Source organism: Dryobates pubescens, chromosome 35 (genome assembly GCF_014839835.1).
Source record: "Dryobates pubescens isolate bDryPub1 chromosome 35, bDryPub1.pri, whole genome shotgun sequence".
In the NCBI taxonomy this organism is placed as follows: Eukaryota; Metazoa; Chordata; class Aves; order Piciformes; family Picidae; genus Dryobates; species Dryobates pubescens.
In genome coordinates, this window is record NC_071646.1 from 8,367,607 (window position 1) to 8,395,535 (window position 27,929).

General features: G+C 67.2%; 2 protein-coding genes across 2 annotated transcripts; one reads left to right on the plus strand and one right to left on the minus strand.

Moving 5' to 3' along the window:
- Window positions 1–274: 274 nt before the first annotated feature.
- On the minus strand, window positions 275–6,625 carry LOC128898901 (uncharacterized protein DKFZp434B061-like). The gene is made up of 2 exons (XM_054176318.1): window positions 6,062–6,625; window positions 275–385 (listed from the first exon to the last, which is right to left on the minus strand). Exons 1-2 carry the CDS (start codon window positions 6,623–6,625, stop codon window positions 275–277), a joined length of 675 nt encoding a protein of 224 aa, XP_054032293.1.
- Window positions 6,582–27,446, plus strand: ARL8A (ADP ribosylation factor like GTPase 8A). Its single transcript, XM_054176278.1, has 7 exons — window positions 6,582–6,746; window positions 21,462–21,542; window positions 22,267–22,340; window positions 24,726–24,819; window positions 26,230–26,297; window positions 27,148–27,218; window positions 27,336–27,446. Exons 1-7 carry the CDS (start codon window positions 6,624–6,626, stop codon window positions 27,383–27,385), a joined length of 561 nt encoding a protein of 186 aa, XP_054032253.1. The 5' UTR covers window positions 6,582–6,623; the 3' UTR covers window positions 27,386–27,446.
- Window positions 27,447–27,929: the final 483 nt, after the last annotated feature.

Genomic DNA, 27,929 nt, shown 5'->3' on the forward strand with positions numbered 1-27,929 from the left:
ATGGCACCAGGGACAAACACACTCCCTGGCCCTGCTGCAGGTCTGAAGCAAAGGCCTTCACTCTCTGGAGCACCTTGGCAGAGCAGTCTCCTTGTACCTGCTGCCAGCTCACCCCTTCCTCTGCCAGGGAGCTTGCCCAGTCAGGGGCTGTGGGGGAGACCTTGGTCTCTACAGGTCTTCTGCCTTGGGACCAGGCTCTTGGAGAGGCTGCAGAGCCTCCACCAGCCCTTCAAAGGTCAAAGCATGGCTCAGGACGTTGACTTCTCAGTTAGTTTTATGCCTTTGGATCTGTCTTTGAAGCCACCAACAGAATTTTGGAGTTATCCAAGACAGGCTTTATGCAGCTGGCCACAGTGTCCTCCTCTCCAAGTCTTTCCACCCTACCCTGCCATCAGACAGAGGAACTTGAAGAGCCTACAGACTGCACCAGTCCAGCTCCCTGTGCTCCCTGCACAGCAGCACGTGCACCATCTTCCCATGCTTCCAGTGTATGATCCAGAGGAGAGCTCAGGGCAGTCTTGCAGCAAGAGCTGTGTTGAGGCTCTCCCAAGGCACACAGGAGCAGTGCTGGGACCAGCAGCTGGGCAGAAGGTGGTGCCACCCCCTCTCAGATTCCCCATCCAGTGCTGGGGGCTGTGCCAGCTCAGCTGCCTGCTGCAGGGGATGTTCAGTTTTCCTTTAGCTCAGTTTCTGGCAGCTCTGTTCCAGACCCTTATCAGACCACATTGCACTATCTCAGCATCTCTCCATTCTGTGTTCATTTGCCAGGCATTCCCCAGGGCTGTGCTGGCCCAGTGCCTCTGCCCTTGCCAACCCTTGTCCTGGGGCTCCCCTGGTGAAGGCCTGAAGCAGAATCTGACTGTGGCAGGCTCATCCCTGTCCAGAAAGCCATGGTGTGCCCAGCAGGGAAAGGACTCACTGCAAAACCTCGGGTGTCCCCATGCCCCAGGATGAGCTCAAGCCTCTGACCTTGGCCGGGGCTTTCAGCAGGGCCAAGATTGTTCATGATCCCCACTCCCCTCCCTTAAACCCTTCTCATGGCTTTCAGTGCTTTGCTGGAGGTGCAGCCACACTACTAGCAGGCAGGCAGCTCTGGTGCTGGGCACACTCTTGCACACTCCTGTGAACCATGTCCCCAGCAGGCCAGGTCCTGCTCAGGAAAAGGCCTTTTCCACATGGCTGTAATTTTGGCCTGGACATTCCTATGCTGATCAATTTCCTCCGGGCTGCAGCTTGCCTCGGATGGGAGTTAAAAAGCCTGGTGGCCATATGGGGCACAGCTCTGGGGGGCACATGTAGGCATTCTTGGTGGCAAGGAGCCCCAGGGTGCTCCCAGTTCACTGCAGCTCATGGAGAGCAGCAGTGGCTGCACAGTGTCCCCATGGGCACAGCACAGCAGGGCCAAAGCCATGGTGCAGGATGGGCCAAAGCCCTTGGTTTGGGTATTCAGCACCAGCTCTCACTGACAAGTCTCCATCAGCACCCTTGGGGATGCCAAGGAGTCCATGGCCAAGCCACCAGCAGAAAGGAGACCTTTCAAGGCAGGCTTTGACATTTCAATAGCAGGGGGCCCAGGAACTCACAAAGGCCCCCTGAGGGGTCCATGCACAAAGGTCCACCCAGCAGCACCTCACCCAGCAGCAGGGCTGAAGTGGTGGCTAGGAGCAGCAGGAGAGTGTGGGACACAGGAGTGCCAGCTGGAGCCCAGTGGTCGCAGTGGGACGGGGGAACCCGGAGCAGAAGCCATCCCTTACCCACAGCAGCAAGGGCACAAGGCAGTTCCTTTAAGGCACTTGGCTGAGCAACCACAGCAAAACCTCCTGGCTGCCTCAGAAGTGCTTTTGTCTGGAGAGGTCCTGCAGCAGTGCTCCTGCACAAGGCTCCCTGCCCAGTCTCACACTCCTGGCATGGGTGACATAAAGGGAGACAGTGCTGCAGCCACAGGGACTGCATCCTTCTGCCTGCTGCCATGGCTGCTCTGCAGGGAGCAGAGCTTGAGCTCCCCTGCTTCGAAGCAGCAGCAAACAGCCAAGAGCCTCCAGGGCTGCCAAGGCTGGCGTGAGACCCTTCCCCTGCAGGGGTGAGGGAGGTGGGGGCAGCTGGAGGGGAGCTGGTGCTTCCAAATGGTCATTCTGCTCCTCTGCTGGTGTCCCTCCCAGCACGGGGATGGAGGCCTCCAGCTCCCATCTCTGCTCTGAGGAGAGGGTTTGGGTCGAGGCCTGGAGGAGCAGCTCCTTGGGCAGGGACTGCAGCGGTGCTGGCAGGAGGCAGCCTCTGCTCACAGCTCCAGCACCAGAGGCGTTTTGGGTGGGAAGCCCCAGCCTGGGGTAGGAACATCCCCTGGGCTGGACCCCACAACGTGTTCAGGCAGAAAGGACACAAGAACTGGGGGTCAGTTAATTTTCCACTGGTGTGAGGAGGAGCTCCAATGAATGGAGTAATTACAGAGAGCACCAACCCCCCCTGCTGCTTTAGGCCTCCCTTCCCCAGCAGCTGCAGTGCTCTGAAAGCAAAATGCTTCCTGTCTCTGAAAGCAAAGGCAGCTTCCAGTGACCTGCAGCACATGATGGAAACTCTTTGCCCCATCAATTGCCACATGCTGTGAGGAAGTCCCAGCCACAGCCCAGCTTCTGCATTGCCTCTGCACACACAGGCAGCCCCAGCAGGGAGTTCAGCATCCTCCCTCTGCGTGTGGGCTGGCATAAAGGCCCTGCCTCTTCCCCCTGCTGCAGGGAGCCGCCAGTGTGCCCCTGTGCCAGCCCTGCCTCTTCCCCCTGCTGCAGGGAGCTGCCAGTGTGCCCCTGTGCCAGCCCTGCCTCTTCCCCCTGCTGCAGGGAGCTGCCAGTGTGCCCCTGTGCCAGCCCTGCCTCTTCCCCCTGCTGCAGGGAGCTGCCAGTGTGCCCCTGTGCCAGCCCTGCCGTTGGGACTGGCTGGCATCCACCCTGGATGGACTCAACCTGGCTGGCAGCCGACTGCCCTGAGCTCTCCACAGCCATGTGGAGAGCAGAGCAGAGCCAAGGCAGAGGCAGCACAGGGAGCAGCTCAGTATCCCCTGCAAAGCAGCAGAGCTCAGGGGCTGCAGATGAGGGGGTCTGAGGCTGCAGGGCGCAGCAGGATCGCAGCAGGCAGTGCTGGAGGCACAAAGCTGTGACAGAAACCTCCCTGGAGAGCGCTGAGCCTTTGCTCTGTGTCTCACTGCTGCTCTGGCAGGGGGCTGGGCTGGGTGATCTGCCAGGGTCCCTTCCAGCCCCTACCACGCTGTGATGCCACATGTGGAAAATGGTTCAGCAGCTCTTGTCCCCTGGGCACCTGGCCCTGCAGAGGTCTTGTCCTGAGAAACCTGAGCAGCCAGAGCCTGGGGGCAAGGTTCCAGGCCAAGGCCCAGGCTCCACTGTCCCTTTGCTGAAAGGAAACAGCAGTGGATGAGGTCCCCTGTGAGGTCTCCTCACAGCACAGGGCACCCGCCGTGGGCTCACCTCCGGGTCACCCTCATCTCACCTGTTAGTGTCTGCTGAGGCTTGGGAGCTGGGGTCCCCACTGGGACCCCCCCACTGCCACGTGGTCCCTGGCCCTTCTTCAGGGCTGGTGAGGGGCACTGTGGCACAGGTGGTCCTGCTGCACCACCCAAGCTGCCTTGGCCCCTGGCCACGGACGTTTTTCCTGCCGTGGCCATGTCTCAGGTAGATGGTAGCAGGGGGACAGGGGCACGGGCTGCAGCAGGGCAGGGGAGCAGACCCATGGCCTGGCCTAGCCCTGCTGTGGCTACCAGGGAGCCCTGTGGGACCCCTGGGTGCATGAGGGAGCTGGGGTCCAGTGGAGACAAACAAGGTGCAGGGTTGGGGGGTCTGCCCAGCTGGCATGGCTGGAGGGGGCAGGTGCCAGCTGCTGCAGAGCCTCTGTCCCAGGGTGCAAGGCACATGCCAGCCAGTGCCAGGTGCCAGACACATGCTGCACAGTGCAGGCTGCCAGGGGTCACTAGGGGCAAAAGGGCACAGCAGTAGCAGGGATGCTGGCTGCAGAAGGCACAGGACTCAGGAAGGTGCAAGGACTGCAGGGTGCAGGGGTGGTGCTAGGGACACAGGAGTGCCCAGGGCAGGGCCATAGGAGGTGCAGGGTGCAGAGGTACTGGAGGTGCTGGGGTTCTGTGTGCTGAGATGGGTTTGGTGCAGGCTGCAGGGGTGCTGGGAGAGGTTGCAGGATCATGGGGACCAGGGCTGCATGGTGCAGAGGTCCACTGCAGTGGTGCTGGAGGTGCAAAAGTCCTCAGTTGCTCAGTCCTCAGTGTAGGGGTAACCAGTGCAGCATTGCAGGGGGTGCAGAGGTGCAGGGGTGCAAGGTAGGGTGCTAGGGGTGCAGGGCGCCAGGGGTGCAGGGTGCTGGGGGTGCAGGGTGTGCAAGGGGTGCAGGGGGTGCAGGGTGCTGGGGGTGCAGGGTGCAGGGGGTGCAGGGTGTGCAAGGGGTGCAGGGTGTGCAAGGGGTGCAGGGTGCTGGGGGTGCAGGGTGCGCAGGGCACCAGGGGTGCAGGATGCTGGGGGTTCAGGGGGTGCAGGGTGCTGGGGGTGCAGGGTGCTGGGGGTGCTGGGGGTGCAGGGTGCTGGGGGTGCAGGGTGTGCAGGGTGCAGAGGGTGCAGGGTGCAGAGGGTGCAGGGTGCTGGGGGTGCAGGGTGCTGGGGTGCAGGGTGCTGGGGGTGCAGGGTGTGCAGGGTGTGCAGGGCACCAGGGGTGCAGGGTGCTGGGGGTGTAGGGTGCAGGGTGCTGGGGGTGTAGGGTGCAGGGTGTGCAGGGTGCCAGGGGTGCAGGGTGCAGGGGGTGCAGGGTGCTGGGGGTGCAGGGTGTGCAGAGCGCTGGGGGTACAGGGTGCAGGGCGTGCAGGGTGTGTAGGGTGCTGGGGGTGCAGGGTGTGCAGGGTGCAGGGAGTGCAGGGTGCAGGGCGCCAGGGGTGCAGGGTGCTGGGGATGCAGGGTGCAGGGGGTGCAGGGTGAAGGGCGTGCAGGGTGTGTAGGGTGCTGGGGGTGCAGGGAGTGCAGGGTGCAGAGGGTGCAGGGTGCTGGGGGTGCAGGGTGCAGGGCGCCAGGGGTGCAGGGTGCCGGGAGTGCAGGGTGCAGGGTGCTGGGGGTGCAGGGTGCCGGGGGTGCAGGGTGCCGGGGGTGCAGGGTGAAGGGCGTGCAGGGTGTGTAGGGTGCTGGGGGTGCAGGGAGTGCAGGGTGCAGAGGGTGCAGGGTGCTGGGGGTGCAGGGTGCAGGGCGCCAGGGGTGCAGGGTGCCGGGGGTGCAGGGTGCAGGGTGCAGACGGTGCAGGGTGCTGGGGGTGCAGGGTGCAGGGCGCCAGGGGTGCAGAGGGTGCAGGGTGCAGAGGGTGCAGGGTGCTGGGGGTGCAGGGTGCAGGGCGCCAGGGGTGCAGGGTGCCGGGGGTGCAGGGTGCAGGGTGCTGGGGGTGCAGGGTGCCGGGGGTGCAGGGTGCCGGGGGTGCAGGGTGCAGGGCGCCAGGGGTGCAGAGGGTGCAGGGTGCAGGGCGCTGGGGGTGCAGGGGGAGCAGAGCGGTGCCGCGCCTGCTGCAGGGGGTCCTCCTTTCCGGCAGGGGGCGACAATGCCGGCGGTGACGGGAGCTGCGTGGGCCCCACCCGGCGCGCGCAGAGCGGCGCGCGGCTGTGCGGCAGGAGGCGCGCGGACAATACCGGGGCGGCGGCGGCGGCTCGGCCTCGATCGGCTCGGCCCGCACGCGCTCGGCTCGGCTCGGCTCGGCTCGGCTCGGCTCGGCTCGGCTTGGCTCGGCTCGGCTCGGCTCGGCTCGGCTTGCCTCGGCTCGGCTCGGCTCGGCCGCCGCTTGCCTCGGCTCGGCTCCGCCCCGGCTGGCCCCGCTCGGCTCGGCCGCCTCTTGGCTCGGCTCGGCTCGGCTCGGCCCCGCCCCGGCTGTCCCCGCTCGGCTCGGCTCGGCTCGGCTCGGCTGTCCCCGCTCGGCTCGGCTCGGCTCGGCTCGGCCCGCCCCGGCTGTCCCCGCTCGGCTCGGCTCGGCTCGGCTCGGCTCGGCTCGGCTCGGCTCGGCTCGGCTCGGCTCGGCCCGCCCCGGCTGTCCCCGCTCGGCTCGGCTCGGCCCGCCCCGGCTGTCCCCGCTCGGCTCGGCTCGGCTCGGCTCGGCTCGGCCCGCCCCGGCTGTCCCCGCTCGGCTCGGCTCGGCTCGGCTCGGCTCGGCTCGGCCCGCCCCGGCTGTCCCCGCTCGGCTCGGCTCGGCCCGCCCCGGCTGTCCCCGCTCGGCTCGGCTCGGCTCGGCTCGGCTCGGCTCGGCCCGCCCCGGCTGTCCCCGCTCGGCTCGGCTCGGCTCGGCTCGGCTCGGCCCGCCCCGGCTGTCCCCGCTCGGCTCGGCTCGGCTCGGCTCGGCTCGGCCCGCCCCGGCTGTCCCCGCTCGGCTCGGCTCGGCTCGGCTCGGCTCGGCTCGGCCCGCCCCGGCTGTCCCCGCTCGGCTCGGCTCGGCTCGGCTCGGCTCGGCTCGGCCCGCCCCGGCTGTCCCCGCTCGGCTCGGCTCGGCTCGGCTCGGCTCGGCTCGGCCCGCCCCGGCTGTCCCCGCTCGGCTCGGCTCGGCCCGCCCCGGCTGTCCCCGCTCGGCTCGGCGCGGCGCGGCCCGGCACCATGCTGGCGCTCTTCAACAAGCTGCTGGACTGGTTCCGGGCGCTGTTCTGGAAGGAGGAGATGGAGCTGACCCTGGTGGGGCTGCAGTACTCGGGCAAGACCACCTTCGTCAACGTCATCGCGGTGAGCGCCGCTGCCCCCCGCCCGCTGCCCCGCGGGGGGCTCTGCTGCGGGCCGCGGGGCTGCACCCCTGCTTCTGGCGCCCCCTCCTTGCACCTCCATCTGGCATACCTCCGGTTGCTCCCCGGGGTCCGCCCTATTGCACCCGAGCCCAGAAATGCATTTGAGGGGTGGGGGCTCGGGCTGGGGGCGCAGGGCCCGGGCTGGGCGGTGGGGTGCAGGCAGCAGGCCCGGCAGCACCGGCAGACCCCGGGCAGCATCCGGCGCTCGCCTGCCCTGCCCCGCCGGGCTGGGTCCCCCGGGGGTCTGCCGCTGCCCGGCGCTGCGGGAGCCCTGGCCGGGGCGCGGGGGGGGGTCGCTGCCCTCAGCCCCTCGGCCGCTGGCGCTTTGTCATCGCCGGGCCCCGCCGCAGGTGCGGCCTCCCGAGGACCCTGCCGGGCGCGGTGCCACCAGGGCCGGGGGCTCGGCGTGAGGTTCTGTGCCCTGGGACATTCGTCCCTTCCTCGGCCAGCACCCTCCAGCAGCGTCCTGTGGGTGCCAGGGGGCTGTCTCAGCCGCTTGAGCTTTGCACCCCAACAGGGCAGTGACTCCCACCCTGGGGACCCCTCAGCCCCGGACTCTTCCCAGCTGAGTTCCTTCACCCACGGGGCCCCCAGACCTGCAGGCTGGAGTTGGGGGCCCTGGGTGCTGAGGCCCACGGTGTGGATGCACCCATGGGGATGCTTAGTGGAGTCTCCCTTCTGGCTCTTGGGGCTGCTCTCGCCCCCCCCTGGGTGTGGGGCTGGGAGCTGGGAGCCGCCGGTGGGGCGGTGCTGGAGGGGCGGTGGCTCCCAGGAGGATGCCATGGAGGGGGATGGATGCGGCCCCCCCGGGTGCCCCTGCAGCCCCTGCTCCGTGCACGTTGTCTCCCTGGGTGTATGCTCCGGAGCCAGGAGAGTCGTTTCTGCTTGCCCGGGGCGCTGGAAGCTGTGGGGCCGTCAAAGGTCATTTTGCAGCTGCTTTGGAGGCAGTGCTCCCGGGAGGGCTTCCCTCGGTTTGGGTGCTGCAGGGACAAAAGTGCCCAGGGGCAGGACCCCCTGAGATGATCCTTGGAGGCAGTGGTGCTCTCGCTGTTGAGCTGCTTTGCCGGCAGTCCCTCAGGTCTCCTGCTGGCTCTCCCCTGCCAGGGGAGCAGGGGGCACCGTGGCTGTGTGGCAGTGACCATGAGCAGCAGCCCTTTGTGGGATGACTTTGGCCCTGCTGCTTGCATGCCCAGTGCTCCTTCTGTGCAGTCCCATGCTGGGACAAGACATGGTGGTGCCACGTGGGCCCCACCAGCCCCTTGCTGGCCTGTTAATAGCAGCACAGCCAGCAGTAAAAATAGAGCTCTTTTAAAGCAACCAGATAAGCTTTAAAGGGTGGTGGAGTCTTGGCCCAAACCGGCTGGGCTGGGCTGGGCTGCCTGCACAGGGCTGGAGGTCACAGGATGGTCCTCACCCTCTCCCAGTGGCTCCTTTAGCAGCCTGCCCCTCGCAGGCCTCCTCCTCTGCCAAGCCTTGTCTGCAGCAGCAGGGGCTCAGCATGGCCGCTGCTGGGATTCCTGCTCCATACCTGGCAGGTTTGCTGCATGCAAGGCTTCACCTGCAGGGCCTGGACACGAGGGCTGGCACAGGGGAGAGCGATGCCCAGGAGCCGCTGGAGGGAGGCTGGGTGCTGAGGCTGTCGCAGGAGCTCTGTGGTTGGGTGTTTCGCACCCCTGCCAGGCAGCCAGGCTCAAGCTCTCAGCTCTGCTGCAGCTTTGCCTCTGAAGTTATTTGGGAAGTTCAGATTCTGTCGCAGGTGCAGCAGGAGCAGAGGCAGTGACCTCCAGAGGGAGGCCTGTGGGGAGCAGCTGGCTGAGGACAGCTGAACGACTGAGGTGAAGGTCCCAGCCCAGCAGGCGCTGCGTGGGACCTCCCTGAGCCTCAGGGGGTGCAATGGAAGCGTTAGAGGGGAAATGGCTGGGACCGGGGGTTTGGGCCTGGGGACAAACCTGACCTGAAAAGGGTCAGCTTTGGGCATTGCTGGAAGGCTCCAAAGGTCTCTGTGATGCAGACAAAGCTCCCAGCCTGGGGCTGCAGCTGCTGGGGGCCGCTAGGGGGGGGGGCACAGCCGTGGGGGGGGAGCTGCTGCCATCCTTGTCTGCCAGGACAGGCTCGATGCTGTTGCTGGGGAGCTGGGAGGGTTTCCTGCGGGCTCGGAGCTGTGTCCCTGCTGGGTGAAGGCTTTGCTGGGGGCAGCCTCAGCTCCGGGGCAGGATGCCTGCTCCTGGCTCTCCTGGCTGCAGGTTTGGTTGTTCCAGGCTCATTTTATTCACTCCTTGGCTGTCAGGAGCTGGCACTCCAAGGCCTGCATTCATGGGGGGGTGAAAGGCCGTAAACCACATCTGGACCTGGCTTTAACCTGAAGCCAGTTGGGGTTTCACTGCCTTGTCCTCAGTCTAGGGGAATCAGAGGTAAACTCCGAGTGTCTTGGAGCCTTCAGTGGGTGCTGGGCTCCAAACCCCTCAGTGCAGCACATGTTTGAAACAAGACAGAGTTCTGTTGCTCTTGGTTCAACACTGCAGGTCCCACCAGTGCTAGAGAGCCTTCCAGGGGAGGCAGTGCAGGCCAAGGTCTCTGAGCTGGGGGGCGCTGGGACACCTTCCCATGCTTGAGCCCTGCTCAGAGAGTGTTCAGAGCCCTGCATCAGCCTTGTAGGTGGCACCAGGCAGGGCGATGGATGCACAGGTGCCTCCTGACAGCAGCTTACAGCACCACAGCACTCAGTGCCTGCTCCCACCCGGAGCCAGTCTCCCCCCACCACTGTGACCCTTCTTGCCAGGAGGAACTCCAGTGCCTGAGCCTGAGAGGGGAGGCAGGGACTGCAAGGTGCCCAGGGATGGCTGGGGAGGCAGAGGAGAGAGGTGCTGGAGATGCTGAGGGAGGAGCAAGGAGACCTGCTGTGCTGTCTCTCCCAGCTGTGCCTCTGGGGGGGCTCTGGCAGGGCCCAGGGCAGGGAGAGCTGGGGGCTGGGCCTGGTGCTGGGTTGGTCACTTGCCTCCAGAGGCAGAGCCTGGGGCTGCTGCTGCTGCCCCTGAGCTCTGTGGAGCAGGTGGCAGGTAGGGTTTCCTGGGGCACTCTCCGTGCTGCTGGCAGGGCAGGAGCTGCCTGGGGCAGAGCCTGGCCCTGCAGCTGCAGGCTGTGCTGGCATCAGGGCACAGCAGGGATTTCCCAGCATCAGTGCACCACAGAGGGTTGGAATGGAGAGAGACCTTTGAAGCTCATCCAGCCCAAATCCTGCAGTGAGCAGGAACATCTTTAACTGGCTCTGGCTGCTCAGGGCTCTGCCTGACCTGAGCTGGCCCTGCCCCTGCTGCCTACACTGCTGGGGCTCAGCCCAGGCCAGGCTGGGGCTGGGCTACGAGTGCCTGGGGCTGGCTCCTGTCCGGTTTGTCAACCACCAACAGCCCCAAGTCCTCCTCAGGGCTGCTCCCCAGCCCTTCATCCCCAGCCTGACCTTGTGCTTGGCCTTGCTGAGCCATGGCTCAGAGGGGCTCGCTGTGCCCATGCAGGTCCCTCTGGATGCCACCTCTCCCGTGCCAGCTGCACCACTCGGTGCCACCTGCAGGCTGGATCCCACTGCCCTTGGTGAGGAGGTCAAACAGAGCTGGGAACACTGTGGCCACTGGCCCCAGTGTGCACAAGTGGTGCCTCAGTGTAGGTTGCATTGTCCAGAGCAGAAACATCATGAGGGCTGAAGGGCTTGGCCAGGCTCAGCCAGTGGCACCATCTTGCTGCTGCTTGGCAAGGAGCCCCAAACAATGCCATCTGCTTGCCCTGCAGCAGCACTGCTGGGACCAGTCTTGATTATCATCCTCCTCAGCAGCATGGGCAGTGGCACTGAGGCTCCCTCAGCACCAAGCTGTGTGGTGCTGCTGACCACTGGAGGGAAGGATCCATCCAGAGGGTCCTGGGCAGGCTGCAGAGCTGGGCCCAGGATAACCTCAGGAGGTTCAGCAGGACCAAGGGCAAGGTCCTGCAGCTGGCCTGGGGCAATCCCAGGCACCGATACAGGCTGGGCAGGGACTGGCTGGAGAGCAGCCCTGAAGGAAAGGCCTTGGGGTACTGGGGGAGGAGAAGCTCAGCAGGAGCCAGCAGGGAGCACTGGCAGCCCAGAGAGCCAAGCAGAGCCTGGGCTGCAGCAAGAGAAGTGTGGCCAGCAGGGCAGAGAGGGGATTCTGCCCCTCTGCTCCACTCTGCTGCAGCTCTGGGGCCAGTGCTGGAGCCTCTGTGCCAGGAAGGATCTGGAGGGGCTGGAAGGTGTCCAGAGAAGGGCCAGGAGGAGCAGCAGAGGGCTGGAGCTGCTCTGCTGTGAGCACAGACTGAGGGAGTTGGGGTTGTGCAGGCTGGAGAGGAGAAGGCTCCCAGGAGACCTCATTGTGGCCTCCCAGGAGCTGCAGGGGGCTGCAGGAAAGCTGGGGAGGGACTTTGGAGGGGGTCAGGGAGGGATAGGACTGGGGGGGATGGAGCAGAACTAGAAGTGGGGAGATTGAGATTGGCTGTGAGGAAGAAGTTGTTGGCCAGGAGGGTGGTGAGAGCCTGGCACAGGCTGCCCAGGGAGGTGGTGGAAGCCTCCTGCCTGGAGGTGTTTGCAGCCAGGCTGGAGGTGGCTGTGAGCAACCTGCTGTGGTGTGAGGTGTCCCTGCCCATGGCAGGGGGTTGGGACTGGCTGAGCCTTGGGGTCCCTGGAAGGGGGTTGGGGCTGGTGGACTGCTTAGGCTTCCCTATAAACCACTTAGCACTGGGGCAGGTCTCAGCCAGTCCTGCCCCAGCCCCAGGTGCAGGGGAGAGGCATCCTGGCCTCGCTTCTAGGGGCTTTCTGGGAGCAAACCTGGGAGCCAGAGGGATGAGGGGATGCAAAGGATCCATTGCATGGCCACAGGCCAGTCTGTGTCTGGCCATGCCCTGTGCTGCACTGTGCTGCACTGTGCTGCACAGCTGCATTTCTGGCTGCTGTCCTGGCTGAGGGTTTCCATCCTCTGTGTCTGGCACTGAGCACCAGCAGTGGGCTGCAGAGCAGGGCTCAGAGGCCACTTGTCCCTGGTGCAGGGCCCACCCGTGCCTGCAGCTCACTGTGGTGTGCTCCCTGCCTGCTTGGTGCTGGCATCCCCAGGTGAGGGCTTGGGGGCTGCCATGCAGCCCCAGGCCTTTCCTGGGCCCTGGGGCTGAGCCCTGCCACAGCCTCAGACAGCTGAGTGGGGGCCTTGGATCCCCACCAGGCACAGCCAGAGCCTGGAGCTGGCAAGCAGCTGCTGGCTGAGGGGGCTGCAGTCCTGTTTGCAATGAGTGCCTGCCCTGGAGGCTGCCCCAAAGGTGCCAGTGAGAGTGCCCAGGTGCAGGGCAGCAGGAGCCTGGCCTGGAGGTCTCCGGCCCTCCAAAGCAGGGCAGCCTTGGAGGGGGATCCATCTGTGAAGAGCCAAGGACTGGTGGCTGTGGTGAGCTCAGTGAGGGCTTCAGTCCTCTGCCTGCTCCTTGCAGCAGCTGCTGGGCCCTGCTCTGGAGCCCAGAGGGGCTCTGTCTGGATGGCACCAGCAGCTCCTCAGCCCTTGCCCCTGCAGCAGGGCCAGGTTCTGCTGAGGAGGATGGGGCAGGGCTCTGTCCTCAGGCACTTCCCAGAGGCCCAGGGAAGGAGCTGGTGCCTGAGAATGAGCAGGGTCAGGCTGGGCACAGGCTCAAGGCTCGGCAGCTGTGCCTGATGGGTATGGGGCTGGGGCTGACTGCTTCAGGACAGGCTCTGGGAGCTGAAGGCTCTGCACCCTTGCACCTGAGGACAGATGGCCAAGGAGCAACCTCCTGTATTTTCCCTGGCCTGGCAGCAAACTTCCACCAGCTGCACTTCATGAGAGGTCTGTCCCTGTCCCCAGCTCCCTGCTCCTGCAGCCACTGCTTGCTTCTCACTGCTCTTGGTCTGGGTTTCCTCTGGTGCTTTGTTCTCAGTGAACAGCCCAGGGCAGTCCTCCCTTCCTCTGCAGGTGGGGACACAGCAGCAGTGCTTTAGCTCCAGCCTGCACTGTGCCAGAGACTCTCCTGCTTGGAAGGGACCTCAGGACCACTGAGTCCAGCCATGCCCAGCCCCTGCCTGTGCACAGCTCTCAGACCTTGGCCCCAGGCTCCTCATCCAGAGCTCCCTCAAACACCCCCAGGGCTGGGGACTCCAGCCCTGCCCTGGGCAGCCTGGGCCAGTGCTCCATGACCCTTCTGCTGAAGGAATCTTTCCTAATGTCCAACCTGAGCCTCCCCTGGGGCAGTCTGAGGCCATTTCTCCTCATCCTGTCACTTGTTCCCTGAAGGGGAGGCCAGGCCCCTCCTGGCTCCAGCCTCCCCTCAGGGAGCAGTAGAGAGCCAGAAGGTCTCCCCTCAGCCTCCTCTTCTGCAGGCTGAGCAGCCCCAGCTCCCTCAGCCTCTCCTCACAGGGCTGTGCTCCAGACCTCTCACAGCCTCACTGTCCCCCCCTGGACACCTTCCAGCAGCACTCAGTGTCTGGTGAGGGGCCCAGAGCTGCACAGTGCTTGGCTGTCAGGAGTGAATTTGGATTACCTCTCCTCTCCCTCTCCCCCCAGGGGGCAAACCAAAAGGCTTGCACAGAACTGGGAGTTGAGGAGGTGATGTTAACAGAGAAGAAAAGGTCCCCAGGGCAAAGGGGTGCACAGGAGCTGGGGGGAAGGGCACCTGCAGAGAGCCCAGGCTGGGGTGGCAGTGGATTCCCCACCACAGCTGGGTGCAGCCTGACCTCCCTGAGGGTGCCAGCAGCAGCTCCCAAAGGGAGCAAGGCCAAAGGGAAGAGAGAGCTGCAGAGCTTCCTGTCCCCTTCCACAGAGGATAGGCAGGAAAGGGGAGGGAGAGCCACTGGGGTGCCCCTGTGCCCCTCTGAACCCTTCAACCACAGCACTGGGGTTCAGGGCAGGTTTCTCTCCTGGTTGTCACCTCAGGAGCACTCAGCCTGGCAGCCCTGGGGGAGGCAGAGGGTTCCACTGCACTTCACTGGTGGCAGTGGCTGCTGTGTGCTCCTCAGCCCTAACTCTCACAGAGGTCTCTCAGCTGACCCTCAGGCCCCATGGTTGCTCTGGCAGTTGTCCTGGACCTTCCCATCCCTCCAGCAGCCTTCTCCCCTGGTGTCTCCCTGGCTCTGTGCCCTCTGGGCTGTGCTACAGTGCTGAAGGAGCAGAAGCAACCCAAGAGTTTTCCTTTGTTGCTGAGAAGCTTTGGATGAGAGCAGCTGAGCCTCAGTGGTGCCTGCTCTGCCCCCAGAGCCCCTGCCTGCATTGTATGGCTCTTGCCTGGCTCCCCTGGGCTTGCTGCTCACCCTGGCATCCCCTGGGCTCCGAGGCCAGCTGGCCTGCGGCCTGGCTGCCAGCCACAGGTCTGTCCCCAGATCCCATTTTTGCCACTGAGATAAGAGAGCCCTGAAAAAGTTCTTCCCAAGGAGGGTGCTGAGACCCTGGAGCAAGCTGCCCAGGAGTCTGGTGGAGGCCTCCCCTCTGGGGACATTCAAGATCAGCCTTGGTGTGGCCCTGGGCAGCCTGCTCTTAGCTGGGGATGTCCCTGCTGCCTGCAGGGGCTGGAGAAGATGCCCTTGGAGGCTGCCTTGCAGCCCAGTGCTGTCTGTGAGCCTGGGCTGGGGGAGGGCAGCAGAGCCTGCTGCAGCTGCAGTGCTGCACGGCCAGGAGGGGAGCTGCAGGGCCAGGGCCTGTGTCCAGGCTGCAGGTGTGGCTGCTGGCACCACCTGCACCCAGTGCCAGCCCTGGGCCCCGGCGCTGCTCGCCCAGCCCTGGCTGCCCGCGGCCAGCTCGGCCCTGGGCTGATGCTCTGCACAGCTTTGGAAGCGAGCAGAGGCTTTGGGGCAGCCCTGAGACTCCCTCCCCCAAAGACCTGCCAGCTCTGGGCTGGCTCCATGCCACCCAGGCCCAGCTGGCAGCCTCCCTGCCCGGGCCTGGGCACCCCGCAGTGCCGGGGCCTGGCTCTGGGCCGTGGCTGCCCTGTGCCGCTCGGAGCCCAGGGAGCTGTGCAGCCTCTCTTGCATTGTGAAAGCTTGGCTTGAATTGGGCTTTTCCCTACCCAAATTGGCTACCTGGTGCCAGGTGTCTGCCTGTGGGACTGCTGTGGCTCAGCTGGGCACTGTGAGAGGTGTCAGGGAGCTGGGTGAGCCCAGGCTGTGCTTGGGCTGCCCTGGGGACTGGAGGGGCAGCAGCTCTGCAAACACAGCCCCTGCTGCCAGCTGCTCCCACCTTGTGCTGGGCACAGGGCTGGGCAGGGTCTGCGGGGGGGTGAGAGGAGCTGAGCCCCTGAGGTTCCCTGGCTGCAGCTCCCAGGGGCTGGCAGGCACTGGGCGCCACGCTGCAGGAGCCCTGCAGGAGCTGGGTGCTTGGGGCATGGCCCAGCTGCAGGTGGGAGCCGTCCAGCCTGGGGCAGGGGGCAGCTGCCTTTCCCCATGCCCTGCTGGAGATGTGCCCTCAGATGGGCAGAGGCCAAGCTGCCACCCCCAGTGCCCAGGAGGAGCTCGTCTGTGAGCACCTGGGGCTGCTGCTCACATCCAGGCCATGCCACCCAGTGAGCTGTGTGCCAGGTGCCAGTGAGCTGTGGCCCTGGGTGCCGGCCAAGCAGGGCACAGTGGCAGGGGGGTGGTGCCCATGGGGCTCAGGGCAGGGGCACTGCTCCCTGCTGCAGAGCCTGGTGCTGGCCACCCAGCTGGGAAGTGCTGGGGCTGGGCAGGAGGTGAGAGGCCTTACAGGCAGGGCACAGGGGCAGGGTGCTGAGAGCCTGGCAAAGCCCAGCCCAGGGCCGGCCTGCAGGGCCCTGCTGCGGCTCCTGCGCTGTGCCCGGGGAAGCTTTGGCACTCCTGGCTGGGCTCTGCTCCCCCTGACCCCAGGGCTGCAGGGGCTGGCTGAGGATGTGTCAAAGGCATTGGCGTGCAGGATGGCTGGGCAGGGCAGGGGGCACGTCACCGTGGCATCATGCCAAGCTGGCAAGGCTCCTGGGGGGCAGCAGAAGCAGCTTGGCATGGGGAGCGCTGCCACAGGTGCCAGGGCAGCAAGGGCCAGGGGCAAAGCACCCCGGAGCGGGAGTGTCCCCTGCCCTGCAGCAGCGCTCTGGGGGCCTTGGCCACAGGCATGCTGGAGGCAGGCTCTGGCTGAGCAAGGCTGTGCCCTGCTGGCAGAGGCTGCTCCCTGCCTGGGGGAGGCAGAGCAGCTTCCTGCAGCGCTGAGCCCTGCCCCGGGCTGGCTCCCGGCCTGCGCAGAGCTCCTCAGCAGTGCTCTGCAGCTGACCCTCCAGCCCCTGGGAGCCAGGCTCTGTGCTCAGCTGCAGTGTGCAGGAGCTGTGCCCTGCTGCCCAGCGGTGCAGGACTGCCCCCGCCCCGCCCCTTCCTTGCCCTGCCCTCCCCTCCCTGCTCTTCCCCCTCCCCTCTTCCCCCTCCCCTCTTCCCCCTCCCCTCTTCCCCCTCCCCTCTTCCCCCTCCCCTCTTCCCCCTCCCCTCTTCCCCCTCCCCTCTTCCCCTCCCCTCTTCCCCTCCCTCTTCCCCCTCCCCTCTTCCCCCTCCCCTCTTCCCCCTCCCCTCTTCCCCCTCCCCTCTTCCCCCTCCCCTCTTCCCCCTCCCCTCGTCCCCCTCCCCTCTTCCCCCTCCCCTCTTCCCCCTCCCCTCTTCCCCCTCCCCTCTTCCCCCTCCCCTCTTCCCCCTCCCCTCTTCCCCCTCCCCTCTTCCCCCTCCCCTCTTCCCCTCCCTCTTCCCCCTCCCCTCTTCCCCCTCCCCTCTTCCCCCTCCCCTCTTCCCCTCCCCTCTTCCCCCTCCCTCTCTCTTCTCCTCTCCTCTTCCCCCTCCCCTCTTCCCCCTCCCCTCTTCCCCCTCCCCTCTTCCCCCTCCCCTCTTCCCCCTCCCCTCTTCCCCCTCCCCTCTTCCCCTCCCCTCTTCCCCTCCCCTCTTCCCCCTCCCCTCTTCCCCCTCCCCTCTTCCCCCTCCCCTCTTCCCCCTCCCCTCTTCCCCCTCCCCTCTTCCCCCTCCCCTCTTCCCCCTCCCCTCTTCCCCCTCCCCTCTTCCCCCTCCCTCTTCCCCCTCCCTCTTCCCCCTCCCCTCTTCCCCCTCCCCTCTTCCCCCTCCCCTCTTCCCCCTCCCCTCTTCCCCCTCCCCTCTTCCCCCTCCCCTCTTCCCCCTCCCCTCTTCCCCCTCCCCTCCTCCCCCTCCCCTCCTCCCCCTCCCCTCCTCCCCCTCCCCTCCTCCCCCTCCCCTCCTCCCCCTCCCCTCCTCCCCCTCCCCTCCTCCCCCTCCCCTCCTCCCCCTCCCCTCCTCCCCCTCCCCTCCTCCCCCTCCCCTCCTCCCCCTCCCCTCCTCCCCCTCCCCTCCTCCCCCTCCCCTCCTCCCCCTCCCCTCCTCCCCCTCCCCTCCTCCCCCTCCCCTCCTCCCCCTCCCCTCTTCCCCCTCCCCTCTTCCCCCTCCCCTCCTGTGCTTCCTGGGTGCCTGCAGCTCGGAGCCCCTCTGGCTGCTGAGCTCTGCCGGTGGCTGCAGAGGGGAAAGGAGAAGGGGAAGTGGCAGATGTGCAGAGCCCCTGGAAGGGGGCAGGAGGAGGCTGGGGGCTGGCTGCTGTGGTGGGGCCGGAGGAGCTGTTGGCTCAACAAGGCCTTTGTTTGCCTTCCCCTTTGGGGTTTGTGTCAGCTGAGAGGCCCCAGGGCGAGAAAGGCTCTCGGCCAGGCAGGGGGTGCTGGGGTGTTTGGCTGCAGCTGGTGGTGCCTGCAGGAGGCTGGCACTGGTGGCCAAAGGGCCCAGTGCTGCATGGCCCTGGGTACCAACCCTTGCCCTGATGCCCTCCCTGGCAGGACCCTTTGGAGGGATGATTTCAAAAGCAAGGAGGAGAAACCTGAGTCCAACTGAGGCTGCTGCCAGGAGCAGAGGCTGAAGGACTGTGGCAGCTCCTGAGCCCTGCCCAAGGATGGCAGAGCAAAGCTGCAGCCACCTGCAACAGCTCCCTGTGCCAGCAGCCCTGGGGCACCCTGCAGCAGGGGGCATGAGCAGCAGGCTGCAAGGTGGAGGTGGCTTTAACAGAGCATCCCAGCCCTGTGCCAGCCCCTGTGCCAGCAGCCCAGCCTTGTGCCAGCCCCTGTGCCAGCATCTCAGCCCTGTGCCAGCAGCCCAGCCCTGTGCCAGCAGCCCAGCCCTGTGCCAGCAGCCCAGCCCTGTGCCAGCCCCTGTGCCAGCAGCCCAGCCCTGTGCCAGCCCCTGTGCCAGCAGCCCAGCCCTGTGCCAGCAGCCCAGCCCTGTGCCAGCAGCCCAGCCCTGTGCCAGCAGCCCAGCCCTGTGCCAGCCCCTGTGCCAGCAGCCCAGCCCTGTGCCAGCAGCCCAGCCCTGTGCCAGCAGCCCTGTGCCGGCCCCTGTGCCAGCAGCCCAGCCCTGTGCCAGCAGCCCTGTGCCGGCCCCTGTGCCAGCAGCCCAGCCCTGTGCCGGCCCCTGTGCCAGCAGCCCAGCCCTGTGCCAGCCCCTGTGCCAGCATCTCAGCCCTATGCCAGCAGCCCAGCCCTGTGCCAGCAGCCCTGTGCCAGCCCCTGTGTCAGCAGCCCAGCTCTGTGCCAGCAGCCCTGTGCCAGCATCTCAGCCCTGTGCCAGCAGCCCAGCCCTGTGCCGGCCCCTGTGCCAGCAGCCCAGCCCTGTGCCAGCATCTCAGCCCTGTGCCAGCAGCCCAGCCCTGTGCTAGCCCCTGTGCCAGCAGCCCAGCCTTGTGCCAGCCCCTGTGCCAGCAGCCCAGCCCTGTGCCAGCCCCTGTGCCAGCAGCCCAGCCCTGTGCCAGCCCCTGTGCCAGCAGCCCAGCCCTGTGCCGGCCCCTGTGCCAGCAGCCCAGCCCTGTGCCGGCCCCTGTGCCAGCAGCCCAGCCCTGTGCCAGCCCCTGTGCCAGCAGCCCAGCCTTGTGCCAGCCCCTGTGCCAGCAGCCCAGCCCTGTGCCGGCCCCTGTGCCAGCAGCCCAGCCCTGTGCCAGCCCCTGTGCCAGCAGCCCAGCCCTGTGCCAGCCCCTGTGTCAGCAGCCCAGCCCTGTGCCAGCAGCCCAGCCCTGTGCCAGCCCCTGTGTCAGCAGCCCAGCCCTGTGCCAGCCCCTGTGCCAGCAGCCCAGCCCTGTGCCAGCAGCTGTGGGGCTCTGCAGGGGGTTGTGTCTGTCCCAGCAGTGTGGCTCTGGGCTGCTGGCAGCTCCTGGGGAGGGGCAGAGGCAACACTTTGTGTCCCTCCCTGTCCGCCATCAGCAGCCCCTGGCCCTCATGCACAGGCAGGGGGCAGAGGCTGAGGCTGGGCTGTGAGTGAGCTGAAGCAGCAAACAAGCCAAAGGCCCTGGGCTGGAAAGGAGCCGGTGCCCAGGCGGCTCCCTGGTGCCCAGGTGGTGCCCAGGTGGTGCCCAGGCGGCTCCCTGCACCCTGCATGCACCCTGCAAGCCCTGCCAGTAGGGTTTGCAGCAGAGGTTTGGGACTGGCACAGCTGACCTGAGATGTTTCAGTGCTCAGGGTCTCAGCCCCACCCAGGAAGGGCTTGGGGTCCCCCTGGGCAGGGCTGGGCGCAGTGAGCCTCCAGCCCCGCCCCGGACAGCAGTGGGGCTGGGGGGGGGCAGCCGAGTGCAGGCTCCATGTGACCCCCACTGTGCTGCAGCCTTTGGTCTCCTGGTGCAGCAGGGGCGAGGGGCAGGGCTGGCAGCGTGGGGCAGGGCTGGGCAGGGCTGGCAGCGTGGGGCAGGGCTGGGCAGGCTGGCAGCGTGGGGCAGGGCTGGGCAGGGCTGGCAGTGTGGGGCAGGGCTGGCAGTGTGGGGCAGGGCTGGCAGTGTGGGGCAGGGCTGGGCAGGGCTGGCAGTGTGGGGCAGGGCTGGGCAGGCTGGCAGCACTGGGCAGGGCTGGGCAGGGCTGGCAGTGTGGGGCAGGGCTGGGCAGGGCTGGCAGCACAGGGCAGGGCTGGGCAGGGCTGGCAGTGTGGGGCAGGGCTGGGCAGGGCTGGCAGCACAGGGCAGGGCTGGGCAGGGCTGGCAGCACAGGGCAGGGCTGGGCAGGGCTGGCAGCACAGGGCAGGGCTGGGCAGGCTGGCAGCACTGGGCAGGCTGGCAGCACAGGGCAGGGCTGGGCAGGGCTGGCAGTGTGGGGCAGGGCTGGGCAGGGCTGGCAGCACAGGGCAGGGCTGGGCAGGGCTGGCAGCACAGGGCAGGGCTGGGCAGGCTGGCAGCACAGGGCAGGCTGGCAGCACTGGGCAGGCTGGCAGCGTGGGGCAGGGCTGGACAGGCTGGCAGCACAGGGCAGGCTGGCAGCGTGGGGCAGGGCTGGGCAGGCTGGCAGCACAGGGCAGGCTGGCAGCACTGGGCAGGCTGGCAGTGTGGGGCAGGGCTGGGCAGGCTGGCAGCACAGGGCAGGGCTGGGCAGGCTGGCAGCACAGGGCAGGGCTGGGCAGGCTGGCAGCACAGGGCAGGCTGGCAGTGTGGGGCAGGGCTGGGCAGGCTGGCAGCACAGGGCAGGGCTGGGCAGGCTGGCAGCACAGGGCAGGCTGGCAGTGTGGGGCAGGGCTGGGCAGGCTGGCAGCACAGGGCAGGCTGGCAGCACAGGGCAGGCTGGCAGTGTGGGGCAGGGCTGGGCAGGCTGGCAGCACAGGGCAGGCTGGCAGTGTGGGGCAGGGCTGGGCAGGCTGGCAGCACTGGGCAGGCTGGCAGCACAGGGCAGGCTGGCAGCACAGGGCAGGGCTGGGCAGGCTGGCAGCACAGGGCAGGCTGGCAGTGTGGGGCAGGGCTGGGCAGGCTGGCAGCACTGGGCAGGCTGGCAGCACAGGGCAGGCTGGCAGCACAGGGCAGGGCTGGGCAGGCTGGCAGCACAGGGCAGGCTGGCAGTGTGGGGCAGGGCTGGGCAGGCTGGCAGCACTGGGCAGGCTGGCAGCACAGGGCAGGCTGGCAGCACAGGGCAGGGCTGGGCAGGCTGGCAGCACAGGGCAGGCTGGCAGTGTGGGGCAGGGCTGGGCAGGCTGGCAGCACTGGGCAGGCTGGCAGCACTGGGCAGCGCTGGGCAGGCTGGCAGCACTGGGCAGGCTGGCAGCACTGGGCAGGCTGGCAGCACAGGGCAGGGCTGGGCAGGCTGGCAGCACTGGGCAGGCTGGCAGCACAGGGCAGGCTGGCAGCACAGGGCAGGGCTGGGCAGGCTGGCAGCACTGGGCAGGCTGGCAGTGTGGGGCAGGGCTGGGCAGGCTGGCAGCACTGGGCAGGCTGGCAGCGTGGGGCAGGGCTGGGCAGGCTGGCAGCACTGGGCAGGCTGGCAGCACTGGGCAGGCTGGCAGCACAGGGCAGGCTGGCAGCACTGGGCAGGCTGGCAGCACAGGGCAGGGCTGGGCAGGCTGGCAGCACTGGGCAGGCTGGCAGCACTGGGCAGGCTGGCAGCACAGGGCAGGCTGGCAGCACTGGGCAGGCTGGCAGCACTGGGCAGGCTGGCAGCACTGGGCAGGCTGGCAGCGTGGGGCAGGGCTGGGCAGGCTGGCAGCACTGGGCAGGCTGGCAGCACAGGGCAGGCTGGCAGCACTGGGCAGGCTGGCAGCGTGGGGCAGGGCTGGACAGGCTGGCAGCACAGGGCAGGCTGGCAGCACAGGGCAGGCTGGCAGCGTGGGGCAGGGCTGGGCAGGCTGGCAGCACAGGGCAGGGCTGCCTGCCCGCTGACGCCCTGTGCCCTTCCCCTGCAGTCAGGCCAGTTCAACGAGGACATGATCCCGACGGTGGGCTTCAACATGAGGAAGATCACCAAGGGGAACGTGACCATAAAGGTGAGGAGCAGCTGCTGCTGCAGGCTGGGGTGCAGGCAGCTGCTGAGCCTGCTGCTGCAGGCTGGTTGATGCCAGCAGCCCCAGCTGCAGCTGGGAGGATCTGCCTTAGGCTGCTGCAGGTTCCCAGCAGAGGAGATGAGGGGAAGGGGGCAGTGGGCCCAGACCTGTGGTAAGGGCCAGTCTGGGATGCGGAGTCGGAGGCTTTCTTCGGTCTCTGGTTTGCTGGTGGGGCCCCAGGGATGTGGCCACCCCGCTGAGGGTGGGAGCCCTGGGGCAGGCCAGGCCACGGCTTGCAGTGGTGACCTCTGCCCCAGAGCAGGGAGGGCAAACCTCTGCTCTTCGTGGTGGCCCCAGGGGGATCTGGAGCAGCAGTGGGACAGGCTGGAGGAGCCGGCTGGGGGTCTCTGCCCGCAGCAGAAGCGTTCTGAGAGCAGGCTGTGCGCTCTGAAATGGCAGCAGGAGGCGTGCTGGGCACGGGGGGCAGCGCCCCAGCCGGGCCGGGGGCCGTGCCCTTGCCGTGTGCCGGGGACGGGCTGCAGGAGGGGCTCCACGGCCTGCCCCTCCCGGAGCGCTCCTCGGCCAGCCCAGCAGCCTGCTCCCGAGCCCGGAGCCCCAGGGGAGGGATGGGGAGGGTCTGGTGCGTGCCCCGCGCTCTGCCAGGCAGCTCTGCGGGGAGGGGCGGTGGGCAGCACGGTGCAGCGATGCCAGCCCCTGCCTGCCGCAGCTCTGGGACATCGGAGGCCAGCCGAGGTTCCGCAGCATGTGGGAGCGGTACTGCCGCGGCGTCAGCGCCATCGTGTGAGTGCCCCCCGGCCCCTGCCGGCCCCCCACAGACCCTGCCGGCCCCCCCCGGCCCCTGCCAGCCCCTGCCAGCCCCTGCCGGCCCCCCCCGGCCCCTGCCAGCCCCTGCCGGCCCCCCCCGGCCCCTGCCGGCCCCCCACAGACCCTGCCGGCCCCCCCCGGCCCCTGCCAGCCCCTGCCAGCCCCTGCCGGCCCCCCCCGGCCCCTGCCAGCCCCTGCCAGCCCCTGCCAGCCCCCCCCCGGCCCCTGCCGGCCCCCCACGGCCCCTGCCAGCCCCTGCCGGCCCCCCCCGGCCCCTGCCGGCCCCTGCCGGCCCCCCACAGACCCTGCCGGCCCCCCCCGGCCCCTGCCAGCCCCTGCCAGCCCCCCCCCGGCCCCTGCCGGCCCCCCCCCCGGCCCCTGCCAGCCCCTGCCAGCCCCCCCCCAGCCCCTGCCGGCCCCCCCGGGCCCCTGCCAGCCCCTGCCGGCCCCCCCGGGCCCCTGCCAGACCCTGCCGGCCCCCGCCGGCCCCCCCCGGCCCCTGCCAGACCCTGCCGGCCCCCCCCGGCCCCCCCCCGGCCCCCCCCGGCCCCTGCCAGACCCTGCCAGCCCCCCCCGGCCCCTGCCGGCCCCCCCCCGGCCCCTGCCAGACCCTGCCGGCCCCCCCCGGCCCCTGCCAGCCCCTCACAGACCCTGCCGGCCCCCCCCGGCCCCTGCCAGCCCCTCACAGACCCTGCCGGCCCCCCCCCGGCCCCTGCCAGCCCCTCACAGACCCTGCCAGCCCCCCCCGCCCCTGCCAGCCCCTCGCAGACCCTGCCGGCCCCCCCCGGCCCCTGCCAGCCCCACCCGGCCCCTGCTGCCCCCCCCCCGGCCCCTGCCAGCCGCCTGTCAGCTCCCTGCCAGCCCTGGGCACCTGTGTTGGCACTTGAGATACTTCACTTGACACTGGAGCCCCCAGGGCCTCTGAGCCCTGGCAGCAGCCCTTCCCTTCCTGCACCACTGGGCCCAGCTCTGTTCCTCCTCCTGCCTCCCAGGCTCCTGTGCTGCACATTGCTGCAGGGGCTGAGCAGAGGCCACCAGAGTGGCTCAGCCCTTGGCAGGAGCCTGGTGCCAGGGCTGCTTGCAGCAGCACTTCCAGGCCATGCTGTGGGAGTGCTGCTGGAGGAGCCTTGTGCTGAGAGAGGTCTCCAGGCAGTGCCTGCTCTGCGCTGTCAGCAGCTCTCTAGGTGTGCCCAAACCCTGCAGGGAGTGCAGGCTGAGCCTGGCCAGATGCTCCTGGGAAGCAGGCTGCCTGCTCCCAGGGCTCAGCACTTCCCCAGCCAGGCTTAGCTGCCCCTCCCCGGCTGCCCCTCCCCGGCTGCCCCTCCCCAGGCCCCTGGATTTCTGTCCTGCCCTTCCTTCTGGCAGGTGAGGAGGAGTGAGGCAGCACTCTGCTTGCTGCTGGGACAGCAGTGCCTGACAGTCACAGTGCTGGGACACGTCCTGGACACTGTCCCAGGGAATGCTGCTGGCAGTGTCCCAGCCCTGTGCTGGCCACTGCCTCCTCCTCAATGCTCTGCTTTCTCCACCTGGTTGAGAGGAGCCTGTGGCCATCCAGGTCTTGCTGCAGTCACCTTCCTCACTTCATGTCCCTTTGCTCTGCCTCCTGCCCCAGCCTGCAGGCAGTGCCTGGACAATGTCTTTGTGCTCCCCCTTGGTGCCCCTGGACTCAGCTCCCTGTGCTCACAGCCTCAGCAGCTCTTTCCCTAACACCCCCAGGGCCTGCTGCAGCTTGATGCTATCTCTCACCTTTTCTCTGCCAGCTTCTTGCTCTGGGGAATAGAGCTGCTGGAGCAGTTCCTCCCCAGTTTTGGTTCCACTCAGGTCCTTGGGTGGACCTCAGTCCCTCAGCTCCTGCCTGCACCTGCCCTGTGCTCAGAGCAGGCACTGCTGGCTGCTGCCTTCGTCTTCTCTTTGCTGCATGCCCACTGCCCAGGACTACTCCCTTCAGGAGGCCCAGCAGGTCCTTGCCCGTCTCAAGTCTACATCTTCTCCCCTTCTGCACCTTCTCTTGCTTCTCCCTCTGCTCTGATGTCTCCACAGGAGCTGCCATGAGCCTTGCAGGGGCTCTCAGGGGCAACCTCTGGCTTGCAGCTTCTCCTGCCTAGGCAGCCCCTGGCCTTCTCCTGCCCACCATGTCCCTGCTGTCAGCAGAGTGGACCTCTGTGAGGAGGGCTTCAGGGAGGTCCCCCACTCCCCTGGGACACAGAAGGGCCCTCAGCCCTTCTCCTTCCTTGGCCAAAGGGATCCTGGGGAAGGATCCTGGGGAAGGATTCTGTTCCCATCACCATGCACAGGCCCAGCACAAATCACAACACAGCAGCAGGGCCTTGGCACCACTCAGGGGTGTCCCTTCCCTTGCAGGTACATGGTGGATGCAGCAGACCAGGAGAAGATAGAGGCCTCCAAGAATGAGCTGCACAACCTGCTGGACAAGCCACAGCTGCAGGGCATCCCAGTGAGCACCCAGCCCCTGCTGCTCCTGGCCCCCAGGCTGCTCCTGGCACAGTGTGCAGCAAGGGGCTTGGATCTTCCCAAGGAGATGTGGGGAGGGAATTCCCTTCCCCTGGGGAGTGTCCCCATCCCCACTGCACTCCTGCAGGAGCTGGGACAAAGACACTTCAGAGCTCAGGGCTGGGCCAGCCAACAGGGAAGGAAGCTGTAGGAGAGTCCAGAAAACCTCCAGGGTGTCCTCAGGGAGGAATTTGCACCTTGTTTCTGGTGGGACATGAGGGTCTCCTCTCCTAGGAGAGCAGCTCCTGGGCTGACATTTGCATGGGGGGCCAGCATGGGGCACACTGTGTGTGCCAGGGCAGGATGCTTAGGCAGCATCCAGAGTTTGCTCTCTGTGCTCCTTGAGAGGAGGCTGGAGCCAGGGGGGAGGTTGGGCTCTGCTCCCCAGTCTCAGGGGATAGAAGGAGAGGACCTGGCCTGGAATTGTGCCAGGGGAGGCTGAGGTGGAGAGGAGGCAAAATGTCTTTGCTGGAGGAGTGGTCAGGGCGTGGCAGAGGCTGCCCAGGGAGGTGGTGGAGTCCCCATGGCTGGAGGGGTTGCAGCAAGCTGTGGCCATGGGGCCAGGGTTTGGTGGCCATGGGGGGTTGGGTTGGGGTTGGCCTGGGGGATCTCAGAGGGCTTTGCCAACCCCAACCATTCTGGGATTCCATCATTAAAATGGGAACCTATGGGAGGAGCTGATTGAGGATCCTGCCACAGGTCCCAGATGTTCGCTGCCACCTTCACAGGCTGCATTTGCAGCCCTGCTGAGAGCTCTGTTCTGGGAGCAGGGCTCCAGATGTGACCCAGGGGATGCTCATTCCCATGCTGCTCCCCAGCCCTGCTCACCCTGGGCAGGTGGCCATGGCACTGTCCCTGGCAGCTGACAGCCATGGGGTGCACCTCAGGGAGCTGCAGAGGCCTGCAGGGTGCCTGGTGGGCTGCAGGGCCCGAGGATGCCTTTGTGGCTGTGGAAAGGCCTGAGGCAGAGCTCAGTGGGTGATGCAGGCAGCCCCTGCCAGGGCAGGCTGCCCACAGAGCAGGTTCTGCTGGGCATCTCCACCTCCCTCCTGTGATAACCTCAGGGCTGGCCACACAAGGTCCCTGGGAGAGCATCCAAGATGGCACCAGAGGTGCCAGTGCTCTGCAGGGAGCCAGCTTCTCAGGGGGACTCAGAAGGTGCCCAGGAGATGCTGTGTGGGCTAATGAAGGCTGCTGATTGAAGTCCGTGCCCAGGGGAGGGCTGTGCCTTGAGCACACCCAGGGGAAGCGGCCAGGGCTGCCTGGCATCTCCAGCAGGGTCCACTCTTGGGTGGCACAGGCAGCTTCCTGCCTGGTCTGGTGGCTTCAGGTGTCCCCTCTGTGCCCCCTGCAGGTCCTAGTCCTGGGAAACAAGCGAGACCTGCCTGGCTCCCTGGACGAGAAGGAGCTCATCGAGAAGATGTAAGTGTGCCTGGGCAGCCCTGCTGGGACCTCCCTCTGCCTGCCCACCAGCAGGGCCACCCTGCCAGGCTCTGCCTCTTCTTCCCCAGCCAGGGTGGCATCACAGGGGGCTGGAGACAATGGCTGCTGGTGACATCTCCCTGCTTGTGGGGACAGGGAGGAGCTGGGAGCTGCCGGTGCCAGGGCTGGGTGCCGCATGCCACACGGTGGCGTCGGGGCCCAGCTCAGTGCAGCTGAGCTCCGCTGTGGGTGCTGCTCCTGCCACCCTCTTGCCACTCTGCCCGGTGCAGGCACGGTGCCCCTGGCAGCTTGGAGGCCTTGCTCAGCAGGTGACACCCCCAGTGTCCCTTACCCCCCCTTCCCCATGCAGCATGGGGCCGCTGGGGACACTGTGCTGACTCTCGGCACCTCTGCCTCCCCCTGAGCCTCTGGAGATCTGCCCTGGCTCAGGGGCTGCTCTGCAGCTCCACACATCAGCCCTGTGCCGCTCCCAGCCCCACCTTGCCTGGGCTCACAGCAGGGCTTAGCAGCCACAGGTAGGAAGGGAACCTTTGTGCTCTTTGTGGCCAGGCTCTCTGTGGGCTCAGGGCGAGGATCTGGGCACCCTGTGCTGCTGCCCCCACCCAGCCCCCTGCAGGAGCCTGGCAGCCTGGGCAGCCTGAGCTCAGCCCTGCAGTGTCCCTCCCCCATCTGAGGGCCAAAGGGACTCACTAAAAGGCTGCCCAGAGGCAGCTCCTGGTTGCAGATGCTCCTCAGGGGCCTGCAGCATGAGCTTCCTTCTCCCCTGCTCACCCCTCCCCTGCTCACCCCTCCCCTGCTCACCCCTCCCCTGCTCACTCCCCCCTTGCAGGAACCTCTCTGCCATCCAGGACAGAGAGATCTGCTGCTACTCCATCTCCTGCAAAGAGAAGGACAACATTGGTGAGTGGGCTGCAGGGTGCTGGCAGGGTGCTGGCTGTGCCCATGGCAGCAGTGTGCCCAGGCACAGGGGTGGGTGAGAGCCAGAGGAGAGGCTCTGAGTGTGCCTTGCCCCCACAGACATCACCCTACAGTGGCTTATCCAGCACTCGAAGTCCAGGAGAAGCTGAGGCCCTGCAGCCCACGGCGCAGCCTGGGAAGATGCCATGGTCCAAGCCCCTGCCCCGCCCTGCCCCGCCCTGCCCCTCAGCTCTCTCTGAATTGGTATTTTAGGGGACCCCAGACTCCACTGGCATTGAGGTGGAGCCCTCATTTTTATTGTAAGGGAGACGTTCAGCTCCCTCCCTGGCTCTGTCCTGTCCTTGTCCTGTGTGCACTCTGTGGATCTGTCTCTACCTTCTCAGTTTTAAGTTAAGCTGTAGTCTGTCACTGAGCTGGGCCCTGCCAGCTGAGGAAGGCTCTGACCAAGGCTCAGTGCTGGGAGAAGGCAGCCCCCTTGGGGATGGGGCTGTGCCAGGTTGTGGGCAGGTCTCCTCAGGCTCCCTTGTCTCTTCCCAGGGTGTCCTGCCTGTGCCCCCAGGCAGGGAGCACGCTGGGGGAGTTGGGAGCATGCCCACCTTGCCCTTTGTGGTGCTTCAGCCCGGTGGGCAGGCTTTGGGGGAGAGCTGATGCCATCCCCCTGGCTCCTCACCCCACCAGGGGGACAGCCACAAT